This window comes from Pempheris klunzingeri, chromosome 4 (assembly GCF_042242105.1).
Source record: "Pempheris klunzingeri isolate RE-2024b chromosome 4, fPemKlu1.hap1, whole genome shotgun sequence".
Lineage (NCBI taxonomy): Eukaryota > Metazoa > Chordata > Actinopteri > Acropomatiformes > Pempheridae > Pempheris > Pempheris klunzingeri.
Genome location: NC_092015.1, coordinates 20,909,152 through 20,927,882, shown reverse-complemented (window position 1 = coordinate 20,927,882; position 18,731 = coordinate 20,909,152). Strand labels below are relative to the sequence as shown.

The following is an 18,731-nucleotide window of genomic DNA, read 5'->3' as shown; positions in this document are numbered from 1 at the left end:
TTATTGTCAATAACTTGAATTAGTTTCAGGTGCAACTTCTGAACATGTGATATCTCACAGAATACATTATGACTACTACTGCCTTGGAGTAATTTACTTGGACACCACTTTTTCAGCCAGGAAGTAACACAATTCTATTGCAATTTAAGGAAAAAAATGTACAAAGCAATGTCGGAGATTGGCATTAACACAGATTAAGTTTCATTGACTATTTCTTTGACAGTTACCTTACAATAAACAGCGCTAAACAGTCAGCTAAACATAATCAGAACACGGAAGACTTTATTTACGGAGACAACTTATCGCCAAAGTAAGTGAAAGTGATAACATATTCTAAGGCACCTGGCTTTGGGGTATCAGTAATCACCGTTAAGGTCTATTTATCAGGCGGGAGATAAAAAGGTAAAAAGGTCAAAGGTAAAAACATGAATTAGGCATGGAATGCAGCAGTTGCAACACATCACACATGAGAAACCAAGCGGTCACGCTTCACTTCAAATTCAGGGTTTTCCCTGGCAAGTAGTTGCCTAACTGTCTAGTCATGATCTTTGGCTATGAAGATAAACGCTCACAGACACAGTTTAGTTTGGTCAAGATTATTTAAGGCCTGTTGTGACACAGTGCTGCAGCATACACACATTTTTGTCCAACCCTCCCTCACAAGACAAGACATTTATAAAGTCCTGGGGCTAACCAGTTGTTCGTTTTGAGGTTGCAATTCATGCTCACCCTGGAGATAATTTACATTTCCACTGAGAACTGATTAACTGATTGGGAAGTTGTTTATTACATGAAACAGAATCAGTTGTGAAGATAAAGGCAGACAAAGCCTGGGAGAAGAGGGGAAGACAACCATAGAGCATTCCAGTGAGGAGGAAGATTGGGCTCCCCAAGCTGTTTGAAATGTTGAATAAAAAATGTGCAACAAAAGACAAGCAAGCAGAGCTGGAGGAGAGGGGACACTGGGCCAGTAAGGCAGAGTTTTTCCTGGCTGTGGCAGGAAATGTTGTGGGCCTGGGAAATGTGTGGAGGTTTCCTTACCTATGCTACAAAAACGGAGGGGGTAAGCAAATATAGTCCTCACTGCTTGTTACCAAACATCTGCGGCACAGGTGTGCATTGTGTACTTTGTCAATTCAGGTGCATTCCTGGTGCCATATCTGGTATTTGTGGTGACCTGCGGCGTACCCCTGTTCCTGCTGGAGACGACCATGGGCCAGTACACCCAGCAGGGCGGCGTCACCTGCTGGACGAAGCTGTGCCCGCTGGCAGAGGGTATGCTGTATAAGACTTAACTGTAGCCGAGCAAAGCAAGGTCCTGTCCTGGTGCTGGGGGCCCGCTGCCCTGCATGTTTTACATGTTTGGTGTGGAGGAGCAGGGAAATAAACCAGCTCTAATCAACCAAGCCACACAAAGTTTGAAAAACCACGATTCACTGGGAGCTATCTCTGAATGACTGATTAGCTCAAGGGGCAGTTGGTGGTGACATCTTTCTTCACCTTCACATTTGTCAAATATTGACAATGTCAAATATTGACAAATGTAACTACTGTGTGGATTCTCTGACATTTATTTTTTTTAAAAAACATTTTAAGGCTCCAGCGCCCAAAAAAAAGTATGTATATAGAAGTAAGTATAGTAAGTATAGTAGTAGGATAAATGGAGAAAGTCTGGTTTTCATAATGATTGTGTGTAACAGAAAGTATCACATCTGGACTTGTAGGTATAGGCTATGGTGGCCAGCTGATCCTCCTGTACAGCTGTATGACCTACATCATTATTCTGTCCTGGGCTTTGCTCTACCTGGCATTCTCCTTCAGCTCCCAGCTCCCCTGGGCCAGCTGCAACAACTACTGGAACACAGGTAAGACAGACACCGTCACTGCCACGGCGGCGGATTTAGAGGACAAACATTCTTCACTCTCTCACTTCTCCCCTCAGATGACTGTGTGGACTTTTCAGCACGAAATAACACCCTTGGATGGACCAACCAGAATGTCTCAACCTCTGCTGCCACAGAATTCTGGGAGTATGTCTCTGTAGATGGACAAACTAAGCCTCTAGGTGACAAAATTATTCCTAATAACCCCCCCATAACCTCCATCTTTTTGTCTTCTAGACGACGAGTGCTGGCTATCTCAGGGGGGATTGAGGAGATAGGCAGCATCAGGTGGGAGGTGATGCTGTGCCTGATTGCCATGTGGATCACCTGCTACTTTTGCATCTGGAAAGGGGTCAAATCTACAGGAAAGGTATTTATAAAGCCCCCAAACTGTGGTAAATGTGTGTAAAGTCTATTTCTAAATGTTGAATTATTTTCCTCAGGTGGTGTATTTCACCGCTACCTTCCCCTACGTGATGTTGATCATTCTTTTGATCCGTGGACTCTCTCTTCCTGGAGCTCTACAAGGAGTGGTGTACTATCTCCTGCCAGAGCCCTCACGACTCACAGACCCCCAGGTGGGAGCTTAATGATGTACTGTAACCATGCAGAATCTAGGAGGACAAATGCGCTCACTGTTGCTTTGTCGGAACAGGTTTGGATGGAGGCTGGAGCTCAGATCTTCTTCTCGTACAGCGTGGGTGTGGGCTCTTTAACTGTGCTAGGCAGCTACAACACATACAACAACAACTGCTATAAGTGAGTGTTTGTCGGTGTGCGGCTGGCATCATTCCTGACATCGGCTTTACTGACAGATCATGCACATTTGTTTTTTCTGTTTTGCAGAGACTGCCTGTGGCTGTGCTTACTGAACAGTGGCACCAGCATTGCAGCCGGGTTTGCAGTCTTCTCTGTGCTGGGATTCATGTCTCATGAGCAGGGGATTCCCATAGAAGAAGTGGCCGAGTCAGGTAATGCAAGCCACCGGAGACACCCCACTTGTACTTGTACTTTACTTGAATATATCAATTTTATTACTTTATACTTTACTTTATACCTATACTTCATTTCAGATGAAGATGGAGTTGCACTTTTAACTTCACTACATTTCTTTGAGTTCCACCCAAGAGACATATCCCCTCTAAACCTCTCACGTGGTTTCATTTCAATTACTTTGAGGCTAAAACCTTGAGGAAAAGTTAAATCAATCAATCAATCAATCTTTATTTATATAGCTCCAACTATCTCAAGACGCTTTACATAAAGAGTAGGTCTAGACCAAACTCTTTAATTAAGAGAGAGACCCAACGATTCAGGAATTCAAAATGAAGGATTCAAGAACCCCCACATGAGCAGCATCAGATATTATATTAATGCAGTCCAGTATTTCACAAAATTAGGAGAAATGCAAGAAAATAACACGCATTTGTTATACAGAACATTGTTTCTTCTCCTTTTCATCTAATGACCCCTCAGATTTGTCTTGTGAACACATGGATGGAGGAGCTGTGTCACCTGGCTATATAAAGCAGTTTAAATGAGCTCTGCCTCAGCTCCAGCTCTCAATTCTGCTTAAACATTGCTGCCATCTTGAGGACAACTATAGACACAACAAGCACAGTGACAGTTCCTCAGCAGTGAGCCTGTGCGAGGAGGCACAGCTGGTTGTCATAGCAGCTGCATTGTGTGTGTTCTCACTGGGGTATGCAGCAAGACAGTTGTTTTCAGTAGCACCCCTGCAGGGGCCACGGAGACGGCTGCTCTGTAATTCTGGCCTTTGCATGCTGTCTGGGCATGTACAAGCGTGTGCATGGACTCACACATTCTGTTCAGTTATGTCCTCATGGTCAGGCCCCCGACTGCTCGCTATTCTCCTCCCTACCCAAATATTTACTGTATAAACACAGCCAGAGACGTCATGCCAGTGCAAGCTGCAGTTATTTCCCTCAATCATTAGCAATATGATGACATCAGCCTTTTTCTTCCAAGTCATCCAGTGCTCACATTCACACTGATAAATCTCATACAGGGAACATTAATTTATTTATATAAAGCGCTCTGATAAACATGATTATAATCAGGTATTTGTAGATATCTAACGTTAGACTGATGTCACTCAGGATTTGATTTTGTTCTTGTTGATTTTGTGTAAATTTTATTCTGTCTGCTTTTTCTTAAAATGTCACATATTCGTCCTTTTTTCTCACACTGGGTAACTTCCTCTCCAAAAAAACATGAATAATGTGATCATGGAGGTGAAGCTGTCACCCAAGCCGCACTGTTTTCAGCAGGTTTTTGGCCTCACGATTTGCCTTCAGTTTTCTGCAAACAATTGAAGCACAAGAGATTTACAGTGCTGTGCTGCACTTGTGTTTCTCTTCTTTTTCACTGGCTCCTTCCTGATTTTACTCGAACCCCTTTGTGACTTCCAGTAACTTCCCTCCACCATGAGACACCGCGGAGCTGGTTGTTTGTGTGTGTGTTACACGGTTGGCGAGATTTCATTCAGAGTTACTGATGCTAAACTGGCCAAACAACAAAGGCAGATAGTGGAGGGTGATGTTGTTTTCCAGGTCCAGGCTTGGCCTTCATTGCATACCCTCAGGCTGTGGCCATGATGCCTCTGCCTCAACTGTGGTCCGTCTGTTTCTTCATCATGCTCATCCTCTTGGGTCTGGACACACAAGTGAGACGCACATGAACTCTTTTTTGGGGGGAACATAGTTACGTTTGGAAATGTAAATATGTTGGAAATATCCTGTGTTATTCTTTCTGTGTCCAGTTTGTTGCCATGGAGGTGGTGATGACGTCCATCATAGATATATTCCCCACCGAAATGCGTAGGGCAGGTAGACGGGAACGTTTCCTGCTCCTCTTCTGCCTCATATGCTTCTTCTGTCAGCTTGTCATGATCACTGAGGTCAGCATGAAGTGTCATATGTACATTTATTATTTATCAATCCATTATGTCAATGGATTACTGCCAAAATACAATAACTGTCAAGAGTCCGTTTTATCATCATAACAAGATAAGACGATGTATTGTAATGACGTGAAAAGGAGCTTCCATATATCTGAGGTTGATATGAAGTATAATATAGACACATGTGTCTACTGCTGTCTCCAGGGAGGGATGTACGTGTTCCAGCTGTTTGACTACTATGCTTGTAACGGAGCCTGCATCCTCTTTCTCTGTGTGTTTGAATCCTTGGCACTGGGATGGGTATTTGGTAAGTATGGTCTCTTAAAGGGGCACTCCAGCAGTTTCATATTGGACGCATTTAGAAAGAGAGACTTTTTGGGTCACTGTAAACCGTTCAACCAACCTTATCTTATCTTATCTTATCAAAGGGGCGGAGCGGTTGTACGGCATCATAAAGGATATGACAGGTGTGCACGCCAACTCATTCTTTAAAGTCTGCTGGCTTTACCTCACGCCACTGGTCTCACTGGTGAGTCATGTTTTCAATGTTGCATGTACAAATAATGAATTACCCCACAGCCGTGGTGCTTTTCCCCATGTGCACACACCTAAATATATCTTTGCTGTAACCTTATTTTTATTTAAATCTTTGTACTGGAATGTCCAGACAACTATTTAATCTCTCTTTTACTGTGTTCTCAGGGCTCTTTTATATGTTCTTTAGTTAAGTACCAGCCTCTGACCTTCAATCGCTGGTACACGTACCCAGACTGGGCGTACGTGGTGGGCTGGCTACTGGCTGTCTCCTCCATCCTGCTGGTCCCAGGATGGGCGTTTTATAAGCTGGGGACCGGGACCGGGAGCCTCCGTCAGGTGGGACAACTGTGTAAATGATTGTAATAATTAATTCAAGCCGTGGCATTGTGCTCAATTCATGTGCCCACTTTTTTCTTTAAACCCACTTGCAAAACATTAAAAGCAGGAGAAGTGTCTGTATGTAGTTTATCACCATACCCGTACATACTTCAAGAAGCCCAGAGAAATGACTCAAGCTGAAATTAAATGCAATAAGACTCTACAGAGAAGTCACGCCTCAGTTCCCATTTAAAAGATGAGATGTTTTTAGGATTGTGATGTCATGCAAAATCCTCAAAAGAATGAGATACATCTTGTACATATTAAGCTCTGGTTAATGTAAAGTTTTGATGTACTTTTATTGACTATGACAGAATATTTCTCTCAATTTCACAGCGTTTCCGTCATCTGTGCCAACCTGACCCTAACTACTCACTGACCCAAAATGGAGAAACTGAGCCGCAGCCCAACAGGGAGGAACATCTGCGACAGTCTGTCTGTTGATATGAAACATTATTTGATCCTGAACTATTTATGTGTCCAGATACTAAGATGTGTTACTAAGCTGGGCCAGTTACTGACTGTGATATTACTTTCTTACCGCTTTTCTTAAGTCTAAATGTCAAAGACAAGCAAGTTGTCTCATTGTCAATTGTCTTATTCATTTTATCTATTTAATGGTGATCACGGGTACAGAGCAATCAATCATAAGTGTGATATCACAACAAGTGTTGTGGAAACGGTTCTCAAATGAAACAGAATATTTGATGTACTAAAAACACAAGTGCAGAGAAAGAAACTGTTAATCTTTATAGTCACATTGTGATCACCATCATGTTCCTGTTTTGATTAACAATTAAGTAGCAGCCAACTGCAATGCACAAACATACGTATAAAATATGTACAATACAAAATAAATTAATCTTAACTGCGCAAAATGCTGTTGAAAGGATCATAGAAACATATTGAAAATGCATTGGAGCAGTAATGTCTCCTGAAAAATGCTCAACTGTCTTTAGCAATCATACGGAGCAACAATCACAACATCACTCCTTTATTTCCAAAGGACAAAAACACAGTGTAGAGCATTGTCTCCGTCACCATGGAGCTCAGTGGGTAAACTGCGAGGGCTTCGTGGCTTTCAGGACAGTGGAGCACAGACATGTGCTTCTCACATGTGCATCACAACCTTTGTGATTCTTTCCATGGTAGCAGCTGGACAAATTCAAGGTAATATAAACCACCATACTATCACCATAATATGAGGCTCAATTTGAAAAGATTCATGTGATACACTGAAAAGTATTTTCTTCATACATCACTTTATTTAAATACCTTACAATCCTGAAAAATACACTGTATAAACTGCTTTAAATTTCAGAAATGTGTGCATTGCGGGCAGTGCTGCACAAGCACAAAGAAATGGAAGAAAAATCATACTCATACCTCATGCAATAACCGCGTGGTCAACATATCTTGATAGTGAAACACTGTCAAACTCTCACACTCACAGTGCAAACTGGTCTCCATCTATGACTAAGACAGATGACCACATAGCACCAACAATTAGGGGTTATAGTATAATATAATACATCATCATCAGCGTGGGAACGGACAACAAAGCTGCTGCATGAGAGGAAATGGTAGAACTGATCTGTAGATGCTGTGGTTGATCTGCTGTATAATGAACATGATAACCCGTGATGGTGATGTGCCTTGGTAGGCGAAGCAAAAAATATCAATTGAAGAGTTTTTAAAGTTCGTTTAAAAGCATGGAGTCCTTGCAGCAGTCCAGTGTAGTGCACTTTGTGGTGTTGCAGAGAGACACTGAGTGCCCAGCTGTGCTCCGTGTGCTGCCTGTTCCATTTCACTAGGAGCCTTTCGCTTCTGCTGTGTCGTTTTGAAGGCACCGATCTTGCTGTCTTGTATCACCTTGTTTGGAAAAAAAACATTTTCTCAACATGAATCCACCAGGATTCATCTTTTAATGAATCAAGTTGGTCTGACGTGACATCAAAACGACCAACTGAACTGATAATAAATACTGAAGCGCCTGTGTTTAAGCAAATGTCCTCTTCCTCCTGGGGAAACACGTTTCACTTTCATGTAATCCTCTAAGTGGTTCATAAGCAGAGACCCTCTCCTCATCTGTGTGGTTATAAAAGATTGCACCTCAGGACCGAAAGGATCATGTTCCTCAAACGTACAACAAAACTTGTACAGCGACATCCACAATAAGTACTGAACTCGAGCCATCATTGGATTTCAATTGACCTGCAGAGATATTTTGTGAAATCTCTATAAAACTAGGTTTAAATAATCAGGAATACATCATTAAAACCACACATAGGATCCAAAAATAACTACTGGTTCTCCACTGACTAGCCCTGAGCACTCCCTCTCCCTTTAAAGGCACTGCAGGTTGTGCTAACCAGTAGAGCTGTCAGGAGGCATGAAGGTGACTTTTTCTGAGCATTCATGTCCGGCCACGAGCTCCCTGCCTTGTCCTGAGTGAGACTGCTGTGGCACAGGACAGTTCCGGTTTGGGGCTGGGATGGTAGCGAAACGGCGAGACGGTGGCACCTCTGAGTTCTCAGCAGTTTGTGGCCTATTGGCGCCACCAGCAGAAATACTCTCTGGTTGACTGGCAGAATCTGGATGGCACAGGGTTTGCTTTTTTTGCAGGATTTTAAGGCCGGGGTAGCTGCCGGACTCGGCCATGGCTCGCTGTAGATGCTCCCAGGCTGTGACACCGCTCAGGCTGCGGCTGGGGTTGCTGGCGGCCTGACACAGTAGCTCTGTGTGCTGGCGGAGTTGGGCAATGTCCCGCTCGGTGGCGTTGCTCTGGCGCTGCAGCTCCTTTGCGCGCAGTGTAATGTCCAACAGACCTGATTGTTTGAGGATTTCTACCGTGTTGAGGAAACGGCGGTGGCAAGTGCTGGTGGTGCTGTTTCTGTGCAGTGCTCTGGTTATGAGGCGGGAGGAGGTCGTGTACAGGCTGGACCCCGAGGTGGCACTCTGGCTTGAGGACACAGTAGTGGGACTGGAGGAAGATACGCTATCACTGGTTGAAGAGGAACATGACAGCCCAGAGGTTAAGGCTGCTAATTTGGGCTGCTTATAAAGGTGCTGCTCCGGTGTGTCACCACCCTTGTGTTCTGTGCACACCCTCTTGCTCAGATTCTGTGATTCATCGATTGATGAAGTTTTATCAGGAGGCTTCTTGCTGGGGTGTGGGGCGATGCGGGGGTAGGAGTTGAGAATGGGTAGGTAGGCACCATTTATCTTTTTCCCTGAGGTGCTGGACATCCGAGACATGGGCTTGTGGAGTTTGAGGGTGGCTGGCGACAAGCTTGGCTGCTGTAAAAGGATCCTGTAGGAAACACCAGAGCTGCCCATCTCCCGGCTCCCAGTTCTCTTGGGCAGCTGATCTCTTTTCTGGATTATGTCGGGCTGGTGGGAGGGAAGCAAGTATGAGACGCAGATAAAACAAGGACCCAGCCTGAAGCATTTGAAGGAGTGGTATGGGTATAGTCAGAAAATTATAAAAGGAATCAAATACACGATCTGGATTCACTCATTGTGTCCTTCAGCTCTCTTCTCATCCCTGCTCTAGTTGTGCAGGGCACCAGTGTACACTGCTTTGGAAGCACCTTGTTTCTTTCCTTTCTACAAAAAGTTTCACAGAATCATTACCAGCAAAGGACTAGTGGGTCTTCCTGCCCTCACCTACACTTGTCTTACCTCCTTAAGCACCATATTCTTAATGATGTAGACGGGCGGGCGCTCGTGCCCTGCTGGCCTTAGAGCAGGATTCCCAGGGTTCCCTTGCCCTGGCTGTGGAGTTGTTGCAGGACCGGACTGGTTTTTGTTGCTCTGCTGGTCCTCCACATCTGTCTGCTGCCAGTCTGAGCTGTCTGCAGAAACATTGGAACAGAAAGAACTGAGAAACGCTGACTGATGCAGATTAATGCCATGCCCCAAGGCATAACATCATTGGTGATTCAGGCTTATCTGAGCACAGTCATACAGTGTAGCTCTTCTAGCTGGATTTGAAATGAAATGGTTGCCATGAAGTTGAACTACTGACAGATTTGATTGAGAGTGGTTTAATGTGTTCATATCCAAACTGAATGGACACTGCAGGACCAATACTGGAACAATTTAGCAGGACAATGATCCTCAACATACAGCCAAAGCAGCCGAGGAGGTTTTAGGGTTAAGCAGCATGATGTTCTTAACTGTCGCCTAACATCAGGGACCTATGAATAAAAATGACTGTAATTCCTACACTCTTCATCTGATGAGGATGTAAACTTAATTAAAATAAAACTGAAAAAACTCTTACCGACAAAATGTCCTACCTATTACATGTTACACTGTTTGTCCCATTCAGCGTTTATAATTATCACTGCCTGAGCTGACCGAGTCCGGACATCTGGGAAACAGCCACTGAAAATAAAACCTGGCAAATTGTCATTATTGGTGTCAATTTGTGCTACATTTACTCACCTGAGTAGCCAGAGTCTTTTTCTGAACTGCAGTGGGAGCCCCGCCCACTGGATGCATCTGCATCTTTAGCACTTCGCATTGCCTGCAGAGTCGTACTGTTGCTCTTATCTTTAGCATTCTTGCTGGATGTAGCACAAGGACTGTGCCCGCTCAAGCGTGGCTGTTCCTCTGGCATCCTGGATCCTAATCAGAGGATCGGGGATATTTAGACTCTCAGGATGCCACAAATTGCCAAAATAAAAGAAAACCAATATTTTGCTTGCACAAGAAAAACTTCTGTTTTGGCCCTGTGATAGACCTATTCAGAAAGTGACATACTGTTTGATTTTTTTTTATTTCATACTGGTGCCGTTTGAAGCAATGAATGCATATTTTGAGTGCACCATCATTGAAATGCCTTAGATGAATAGCCACAGAGTTGAGCAGCTGGTAGGCACTGACATTACTTTTTTTAGTTTCAGATAAAAGTGTGCTGTTAATGTTAAAAACCTGCTTAAAACCTATCATGCTGCTCTTCTCTGTAATATTGAGAAACTAGTAAAAGCATTTGGTAATCACACATCAGCTCTGTGCAGTTTTATAGTGTATCCAATGGTTGTTTTTTTTGCCCCATGTGAATCCGTAATTGCACATGCTGACCGTTGTGTGTTTGCCTTTGAGGGGTGTATCCAAGGCAACTTGCGCACTGTGACATCATGTGAATACTGTCTAATTATACCTCACAGAGAATCTCAGCAAAAACATGCACATGCTTTATATTAAAGTCTAACACATATTTGAAAAGCGGTGGCCAATACTTACATTTTGTTTAAGCTCATGGGAAACCTGAACACACGCCTAAGGCTTCTTGTATGAGTGCCTTACCCACTGTACTCGTGCTTACCAGGAGCCAATTGAAGGATCATGCCTTGTTTTGAGTCAACACAGCCTGTTGAACATCTAACCAAATAAAATAGTGAAATTCAAGCTCACCGACTGAAGCACACAGCACAAGATTGGCACAGACTGCAGAAGTAAAGGCTGGAGTCAAACATTAATTTGTCCCCATTTATTCTCTAATGTGTGTGGCAACTATCGATCTTGGGAGGACGGACAATTGAAATAATCATCAAACAAATAAAGAATAAGATTTTAAGTGATCAATGATCAACATTAGTATGGGTTTACATGGTTCAAAGAACAGGATATAATACTATTCTGTTCACACATGACTCAATTAGTCATGTGTCTTGTGATGCATTCAGGTACAACACTCCTTAGCCAATACTTCCAGTCACAGGAACTTTAGATAAACTTAATTGAGCTCTCAGTACATTTTAATTGTTATTTGCTTTCTTGAGTGCTTCTGTAACCCCCCCAGGAGGAGTTCGATGCCATAACTATGTGTGATGGTCAGAGTGCAAAACAACCAAAAGGAAGAACATGTGGTGCAGGGGCAGTTGAATCAGCTGGGGAAATAATCAGCTCAGCCATCACTTTTAGTTGACCCTGAATGACATTAGATACGCCTCTGCGCTTTCTAGTATGCACTCTTTGTCTCCAATAACAGTGGGGAAGATATAAGGACACAAGTATGTAGAATGGAGCAATGAACATTTGAGATCTGCTACAAAATCTGAAAACATGCGGAGCTCTGGAGTGGAAGAAATGTTAACTGGTTAACTCTCTGAATGGTTTCCATCTTTGATAATAAAACGACGCCTCCGTTTTTTTTTTTTGGTTATTTGTGGGCTCTAAACTCGAGCGCAGAGGTTCCGTGAAGGCAGCACATCTTGTCCTCAGCTGAAAACAGCAGCAGCACCCCCCCCTCTCCTCCTCCCCCCCCCCCTCCTATTATGTAACACTCAACTTTGAGTCCGGCCCTCGCCAACACACACACACACACACACACTTCCTCTCACACTTGGCTGTGAACGCATACAGAAAAAAAAACCCCGCATAATTATAAAAGTGGTCGACATTTTAACGACCTTAAGGAGTTCTAAACAGGCCGGCAGATTTGTAAAAGACAAAAAAAGAGACAAAAGAGCATGAAGCTTAATAGGAAGTAGAGAGTTTTGGCTACATCGCGACAACAGATGCAGTAGCTCCATCTACAGAGGGAAACTTACCTCCAAATGTAAAACAGCCACTTATCTCCAGTAACGGTCGTTTCCTCTCTTGTGCTCAGCGTTAGGACGGCGAGCAGCGCCGGCGTCAGGCAGCGGTGTCATGTTTAACTTGTTATCTGTCGCAGCTGCAGTAAAAAAAGATTCATTCTCCTCTGTTTGTCAAATACACCGTGTGTGTGTGTGTGTGAGTGTGAGTGTGTGTGTACAGTGAAACCCGTTTGAGATTCGGTGCCGTCCGTCTGACCAATCACGGTTATGACAACCACATCCGGCTACTTCCAAAATAAAACGCGCACGTTAAGACAAAAACGAGGGTAATTATGGTAGCAGCGACTAGTCAGACAGCATTCAGAGCTACTCAGTCGTCCTCTTGATTTTATATCCCTCGGGCAGTGCTTACCTGGGAGGTTTTATCCAACTTTACTGCTTTTGTTTTGAAAAACCATGTGGCTAATTGTCGCGAGCTTGACGCCGCAGTTTGATGTGTCGACGAAATGTCAAAAGTGAGAAGGAAAACACAAAAAACAAACTTCGTATCAAATCGACATTTCATTCGATCCTGTATGCAAGAGCAGGACAGAGAACAGCTCAACGGCGAAACGATTCAAACAGGTGGGTGATAATCATCCGCGTTACCTTAATTGACCCTCAGGCCGCCTCTCTGACCAACCAGCAGACACAATAAAATGATCTCTTTCCGCGAGCTAAGCGCCCATTGGTCCAGGAGACAACTGCAATAGCCAATCACAAATGAGAACACGTGCAGTAGTGAGAGCGATACTAGAGAAGTAGTGTGCAATAAACACTCACCACAGGACTTCGTAACTGGCAGAGGTGTCGCTTTGTGTTAAAAATAAAAATTGTGACGACCTGTGGCTGCTTACTAGAGTGAAAGCCTGCATACGTGATGCTTCTGCACAGGGCTGAGAGACAAACTGAGCCTATGTAGAAAGTTATGTTTTTACAATATGCATAGAATAGATTGATAGAAGTTATGCAGTAGAGGAAGTACCCACATTCTGTACAGTGACTCCTTTGAGCCAGTCGGCTATGCCTGCATGCACATGTGAGCAGGAGTGGCCAGCAGTGCACCCATGCAGTCAGAGGGCGGCTCTGCTGGCATGTAGTCACAGCCTTTGGAGGAATTGCACAAGCCTGTGCAGAAAAAGAACAGCTGAAACTCAAAATTGTTGCAGCAGACACTTTATTTTTACATTAAAACTTTAGAAAACAACTTGATAAGACAGCCCACATCCTCTTCACAAGTGACAAGACAAGGACACATTAATACAATTCAAATTTTTTCTATATCGGCTGCAAGATAAGATCATAAAACAGGTGTGCCACTTGGTTGGCTAAATCTCGTTCATGCATAGCGCATGCAATTCTTTGCTAAACAATGTTTGGCAACAAAGCTTTACCACTTCTTCCTCACCCATTTCCATAGCGAAGAATACACAGCCTTGATCAGAGGGCTCGGTCCACGCAGGAGCCTAGTCCTCACGTGATACTGGTCTAACTTCAAGATTCCGGGCGCAGTAAAAGTTCCCGGGAGTCAGGAATGTCAAGTGCATATGCCCAGCAGACCAGAGGCGTTCTTTAGACCCAGGTGTCTGCTGACATGCATGGTTTCTGGGGAGGAGAATTTAATAAAAGTAGCACAGGTCTCCCTGGTGTGGGCCTTGGCTGCAGCATTGGCCAGAATGTGCATGAGCCTCAGGAGGGCAGTGTCACTGAAAATACAAAGCATAAAGATGTCAAACTGACAGGTGCTGACTGATATTAAAAAAAAAAAAAAACTAGGAAAATAAGATTTTGCACCTGTGAAGTCAAGGCCACAGGCTTTCAAAAGAGTGCTGTGTATAAGGTCATCTTGTGCGTCAAGATACACACCTGCCAACATTGACACTGGCAGCCAAACACCAGGCAGCCTCCCCTTCCGGTGTTGGCGGCTCCTGCAGAACTTGGCGGGACAAGCAGAGGGCCGCTCCTGCCAGCTGCACGGGCAGAAACACCACACATGGGCCCTCCAGGAGAGACAGCTCCAGCAGATAGCGAGCCATCCACACCACCTGGTGGCACAGGCCAGACCTCAGATCTCTACGCTACCGGACCATAACCTCACGGACACGCGAGCCGAGGATGCCTCGGTTAAAGTGGACAGAGAGCGCACAGCGGAGATCTACCTTAGCGCTGCAGCGAGCAACGGAGGCGAGCAGGAGGAGGAAATGCAGAGGGGAACAGTAGGACAAGTCGAACTTGAGCCCGCAGAGGACTTTGCGCTCCATTCGCAGCAGCTGATGTTTGGTGTAGGTGTGGTCCATCAAGAAGCAGAGCCCGGACACCTGGAAGGAGAATTTTAGCAAACACCACATGCAGTCAAGCAAGGGTAACATTCTGCAGCTTCATAGCTGTGGAGGGCTGCGCCAGCGTACCTCAGGGAGGAGACACTCTTCCTTCTTTGCAGCCAGGAAGAGGCAAATCATGCCGAGGAGCTGCAGGTTGGCCGTGGTCACCTTGATCTGACGCAGGGAGCGGTTGAGGAGGTGTATGGCCAGATATAGGGTCTCTTCCTGAAAATGCATCATCTCCTGGTGGGAAATAAACAGGCCATTCAACATAAAGAGATTTAGATCAAGTTTTTTTTAAAAATAGATAGATAAGATGCATCCAATGCAAATGAGGTATAGCTTATAGTCAGTTTTGCCAGCATTTGACAGGTTCTCATCAACGAGCATGTTCTTACATCAAGTGAGTATTTACAAGAGCTTTGCTTTGAGGGAGGAGAACCCCCTTCATCTGCTGCGATCCTTACATGAACTTGAATGAGCCAGTCTACCAGGACAGCACGAGTGGCATCAGTGAAATGTCGGGGCAGGTCAGCGTTGGGAAAAGAGCTTCTTGTTTGGGTTTTCTGCAGGGTGCAAACACAAAACAGGAGGCACATGCTAAATATTTAAGCAGATACAGTGCAAGAAGTGTTTGTGCCAATCTCGTTACACCCCCCCCCCCCCCTTTAGTTAATACTAGACAGCGACCTCTGGTCTCACCATCATATCCAGGAACATGTCCCAGGCGTACGTGCGGTCCCATATGAGGTCCAGCTTCTCCAGCGCTGTCTCCACTTCATGGCGCAGCAGGCTGGGCACCAGCGCCTGCAGGCTGTGAAGCCCCTGCAGCCCGAGGGGGTGAAGCAGCACAGGCTCCTCCACACACCCATCTGCTACACAGGCTGGAGAGGTGGACAGGGAGGAAGTTTCCCCTCTGTGAATCTATTTTTCACTCATCTTTTACAACTCATTTTGGATATTAACAGCATATTTAACAGCTAGTGTCATTCTGTGAAGTGTATGTTCACTTGAGACCTCCTGCTGTGAGGACAAGTCTGAAACCTTTGCTACTGAGAACACTACCAGCGGAGCACGTCCGACTGTCCTCATGGAACCCCATGATGATGCCTTCACTTGTCTGCGTCGATAACCTCCGTTCCTGTAAACAGATAACGCATTGCGCGTCAGTGCGACATGCACTAACAAGTGGAACTGTTATGATCATGACAGGAAGAATTTCCAGCTCAGAACTAAAAGAAGAAAAAAAGGGGGGGGGGGGTTTACAGAGAATGCAGCATTTTGCATTAATAAATCAGCAAGATTACTGCAAAGAGTAGCATCGATTACTGCAAAGAGCATGTCCTTCACATCCTGACAGCATTGCTCTAAAAACACCAGGTAAGATTATAATGACGTAAAAAGAGGCTGAACGAGAGCAAAGATGAGCGAGACAAAGGCAGTATGTGTTGGGTGAAGATGCTGAGCAGGACAGGAGGCGTACCCATCTGCGTTCCGGCTCCATTTTGACAGGGGCCATCCTGGACTCGTCTGCCTCTACAGGCTGCCAGCGGTCTATGGGCCCACAGGCATTAGCCCAAGTTCTTAATGGGGCTCGCCGCTCATCCGCCTGGAGGGACAACACAAGTCTTTGCAGATACCGGTGTGACCCCCGACACGTAAAAATGCACCCTTTTTTTTTTTTTTTTTTTTTTTAAATTAATGCAACCCAGCAAAAGATGCCTGATAGCGACCGTAGGATGCTGCAGTTCATTTTCTGTATAACAGAACAGTAACACCATGACAAATGTGCTTAAATAGTGATAAACTATCAAGGTCCAACTTCAACCATCTAATCAGGGGCTCCTTCACACCTGGGATCACTGCAGGTGAATGCAATTACTTCCCTGACTTCTCTGAAATGGAGCAGGCCTTTGAGGCCTGATCTGGAAAAACAGAGTTACCTCATTTATGGAGATGGAGGTTTAATTTTTTGTAAATTTCCCCCCAAACTTTGCCCAAATACCACCTTCTATCTTCCATCAGATGTAAATGAGCAGCATGGTCTTGAAGGGGAAGGTTTAAAAACACACAAAAGAAGAAGATGAATGGAGAACATCTCATTCTAAGCACCTGGAAAAGACAGTGTAGTGTGATTGCCACTGGTTGTGTTGGGCCCGCTGATCACGTGCTCACCTTCTTGTGTAAGTCCAGCAGGGGCTTGGAGTCGCAGAAACCAGTCCTGGCCATGGTCACAGCCGGACACAGAGTTTCCGTGGCGGGCCGCTGCAGCTACTTATCCACGGGTGTCGGCGGAGGCCTGCGGCTAAGAGAGCACCACCCCCCCCAAGGCCGGACAGCGGCTGATAAAGACAGCTGGGTGGGGCGGGGACACCCGTGTCAGGGTGGACAGGTGAGGATTACGACTTCCGGTTAACGTTTGAAGTAAACTTTGGACAATAGAATAAAACTTTTTTTTTTTTTTTTTACGTTTAAGGCTCATAAGTTATTATCCGTGTGAAATATAGTCAGATAGATTCCACTGTCCCTGCAATAAAAACAATAATGATGAGAATAATAATAATAATAATAATAATAATAAAAGCAGAAGTTACATTCAGTTGTTCGGGTTGGCTGGTTGGTTTTCCACTCTCCTTTGCATATTTCAGGGTGACAGAATATCAAATCACTCAAATGAGACACTACTTACTACAGCTTGAAAAGAACTACCCCCCTCAATAAATCAGCAGCTCTCGGTGTCATAATCAGGCCCTTCACCAGAGTTTTAGAAATACTGACTTCAAGAGGGCAAAGTCTACCAACCCTGAGAGTTTCCATCACCCATACAGATAGTTTATTCCCCCCTCCCACACATTTTGTACATTAATCTAACTGCTAAAATATACTTTTGGGAAAATGTTGTCTAAAGTAGTTGTGTGAATCCTGTTTCAAAGCCTTTCCCACGATACAAGAGATAAAATTCTTTACATACACACACACACACACATATATATATATACACTACTCACAAAAAGTTAGGGATATTCGGCTTTCGGGTGAAATTTCAGGATGAACCTAAAATGCAAGAAGCTTAACAGCAAAATTCACAACAGGTTTGATCCATGAATCGACCAATACATTTCCTGCTTCAGTTAGAATTGGTATTTAAACAGTCCTCCTCATCATGCTGTTCACATTCTGACATCATGAGACCAAGATGACACCTAACAATTGATTAGCAGCACCTCGCCATTGCGAGGCTTCAAACAGGAAGTCCTCAGACGGAGGTGTTCACTGAGCTTAGAGGGTCACAGAGTGTCATCAGGAGGTTGTAACAGTGATACAGAGACTGGAAGAGTCACAGAAAGGAGAAGAGTGGACGTCCTTTGGCCACATCCCAATTTATTGAGACACTGAAAATTTTTTGTTGCGGTATACCTACCACTGTTGTTAGATTTTCTTTCAATAAATTGTTTAAGATGAATAAAATTACCATTGCATGCTTCTACTTAAATGCCCTACTTTCATGATATAATATCACTGTAGCATTCACTTTTTCCATTTTCCATATATTTCACCTGAAAGTCAAATATCCCTAACTTTTTGTGAGTAGTGTATATATATATATATATATACATACACACACAAACATATACATATACACTTAAACCTCCAAAAGTATTGGAACAGTGAGGCCAATTCCTTTATTTTTAGACAAGAGATCAACATTTCAGCTTTTATTTCCAGGTATTTACATCTGGATCTGATACAACTTAGAAGATAGCATTATTTGTAACAGAACACCAAATTTTTAGGTGAGCAAAAGTATTGGAACAGATAGACTTAGAATAGATTAACGTGAAAAGACTTAATATTTAGTTGCAAATCCTTTGCTTGTAATAACTGCATCAAGCCTGTGACCCACTGACATCACCAAACCTTTGCATTCTTCTTTTGTGATGCTTTTCCAGGCTTTCACCACAGCCTCTTTCAGTTGTGGTTTGTTTTGGTGGGTTTCTCCCTTCAGTCTGCTCTTTAGCAGGTAAAATGCATGCTCTACAGGGTTTAAGTCTGGAGATTGACTTGGCCAGTCTAAAACCTTCCACGTCTTGCCCCTGAT

The 18,731-nt window shown here is 44.2% G+C and overlaps 3 protein-coding genes across 4 annotated transcripts; 1 reads left to right on the top strand and 2 right to left on the bottom strand.

The window, feature by feature from the left end:
* Positions 1-903: 903 nt before the first annotated feature.
* Positions 904-6,589, top strand: LOC139200595 (sodium- and chloride-dependent GABA transporter 2-like). Its single transcript, XM_070829927.1, has 14 exons — positions 904-1,063; positions 1,141-1,275; positions 1,725-1,865; positions 1,943-2,030; positions 2,121-2,253; positions 2,327-2,461; positions 2,539-2,642; positions 2,730-2,854; positions 4,457-4,569; positions 4,666-4,803; positions 5,011-5,113; positions 5,235-5,335; positions 5,509-5,679; positions 6,058-6,589. Exons 1-14 carry the CDS (start codon positions 904-906, stop codon positions 6,163-6,165), a joined length of 1,755 nt encoding a protein of 584 aa, XP_070686028.1. The 3' UTR covers positions 6,166-6,589.
* A 113-nt stretch (positions 6,590-6,702) lies between these two features.
* LOC139200386 (CLOCK-interacting pacemaker) lies at positions 6,703-12,519 on the bottom strand. The gene is made up of 4 exons (XM_070829668.1): positions 12,285-12,519; positions 10,174-10,356; positions 9,406-9,578; positions 6,703-9,114 (listed from the first exon to the last, which is right to left on the bottom strand). The coding sequence occupies exons 2-4, from the start codon at positions 10,346-10,348 to the stop codon at positions 8,089-8,091; spliced, it is 1,374 nt and encodes a 457-aa protein (XP_070685769.1). The 5' UTR covers positions 10,349-10,356; positions 12,285-12,519; the 3' UTR covers positions 6,703-8,088.
* A 1,211-nt stretch (positions 12,520-13,730) lies between these two features.
* On the bottom strand, positions 13,731-16,922 carry ccnp (cyclin P). Of its 2 annotated transcripts, none has more exons than XM_070829803.1 (9): positions 16,808-16,922; positions 16,116-16,241; positions 15,698-15,773; positions 15,335-15,516; positions 15,100-15,198; positions 14,720-14,875; positions 14,471-14,629; positions 14,178-14,356; positions 13,731-14,017 (listed from the first exon to the last, which is right to left on the bottom strand). In XM_070829803.1, the coding sequence occupies exons 1-9, from the start codon at positions 16,859-16,861 to the stop codon at positions 13,849-13,851; spliced, it is 1,200 nt and encodes a 399-aa protein (XP_070685904.1). In that variant the 5' UTR covers positions 16,862-16,922; the 3' UTR covers positions 13,731-13,848. The 2 variants fall into 2 exon arrangements, with proteins under 2 accessions (XP_070685904.1, XP_070685905.1); XM_070829804.1 differs by having other exon boundaries at positions 14,720-14,872.
* Between the last annotated feature and the right edge of the window lie 1,809 nt (positions 16,923-18,731).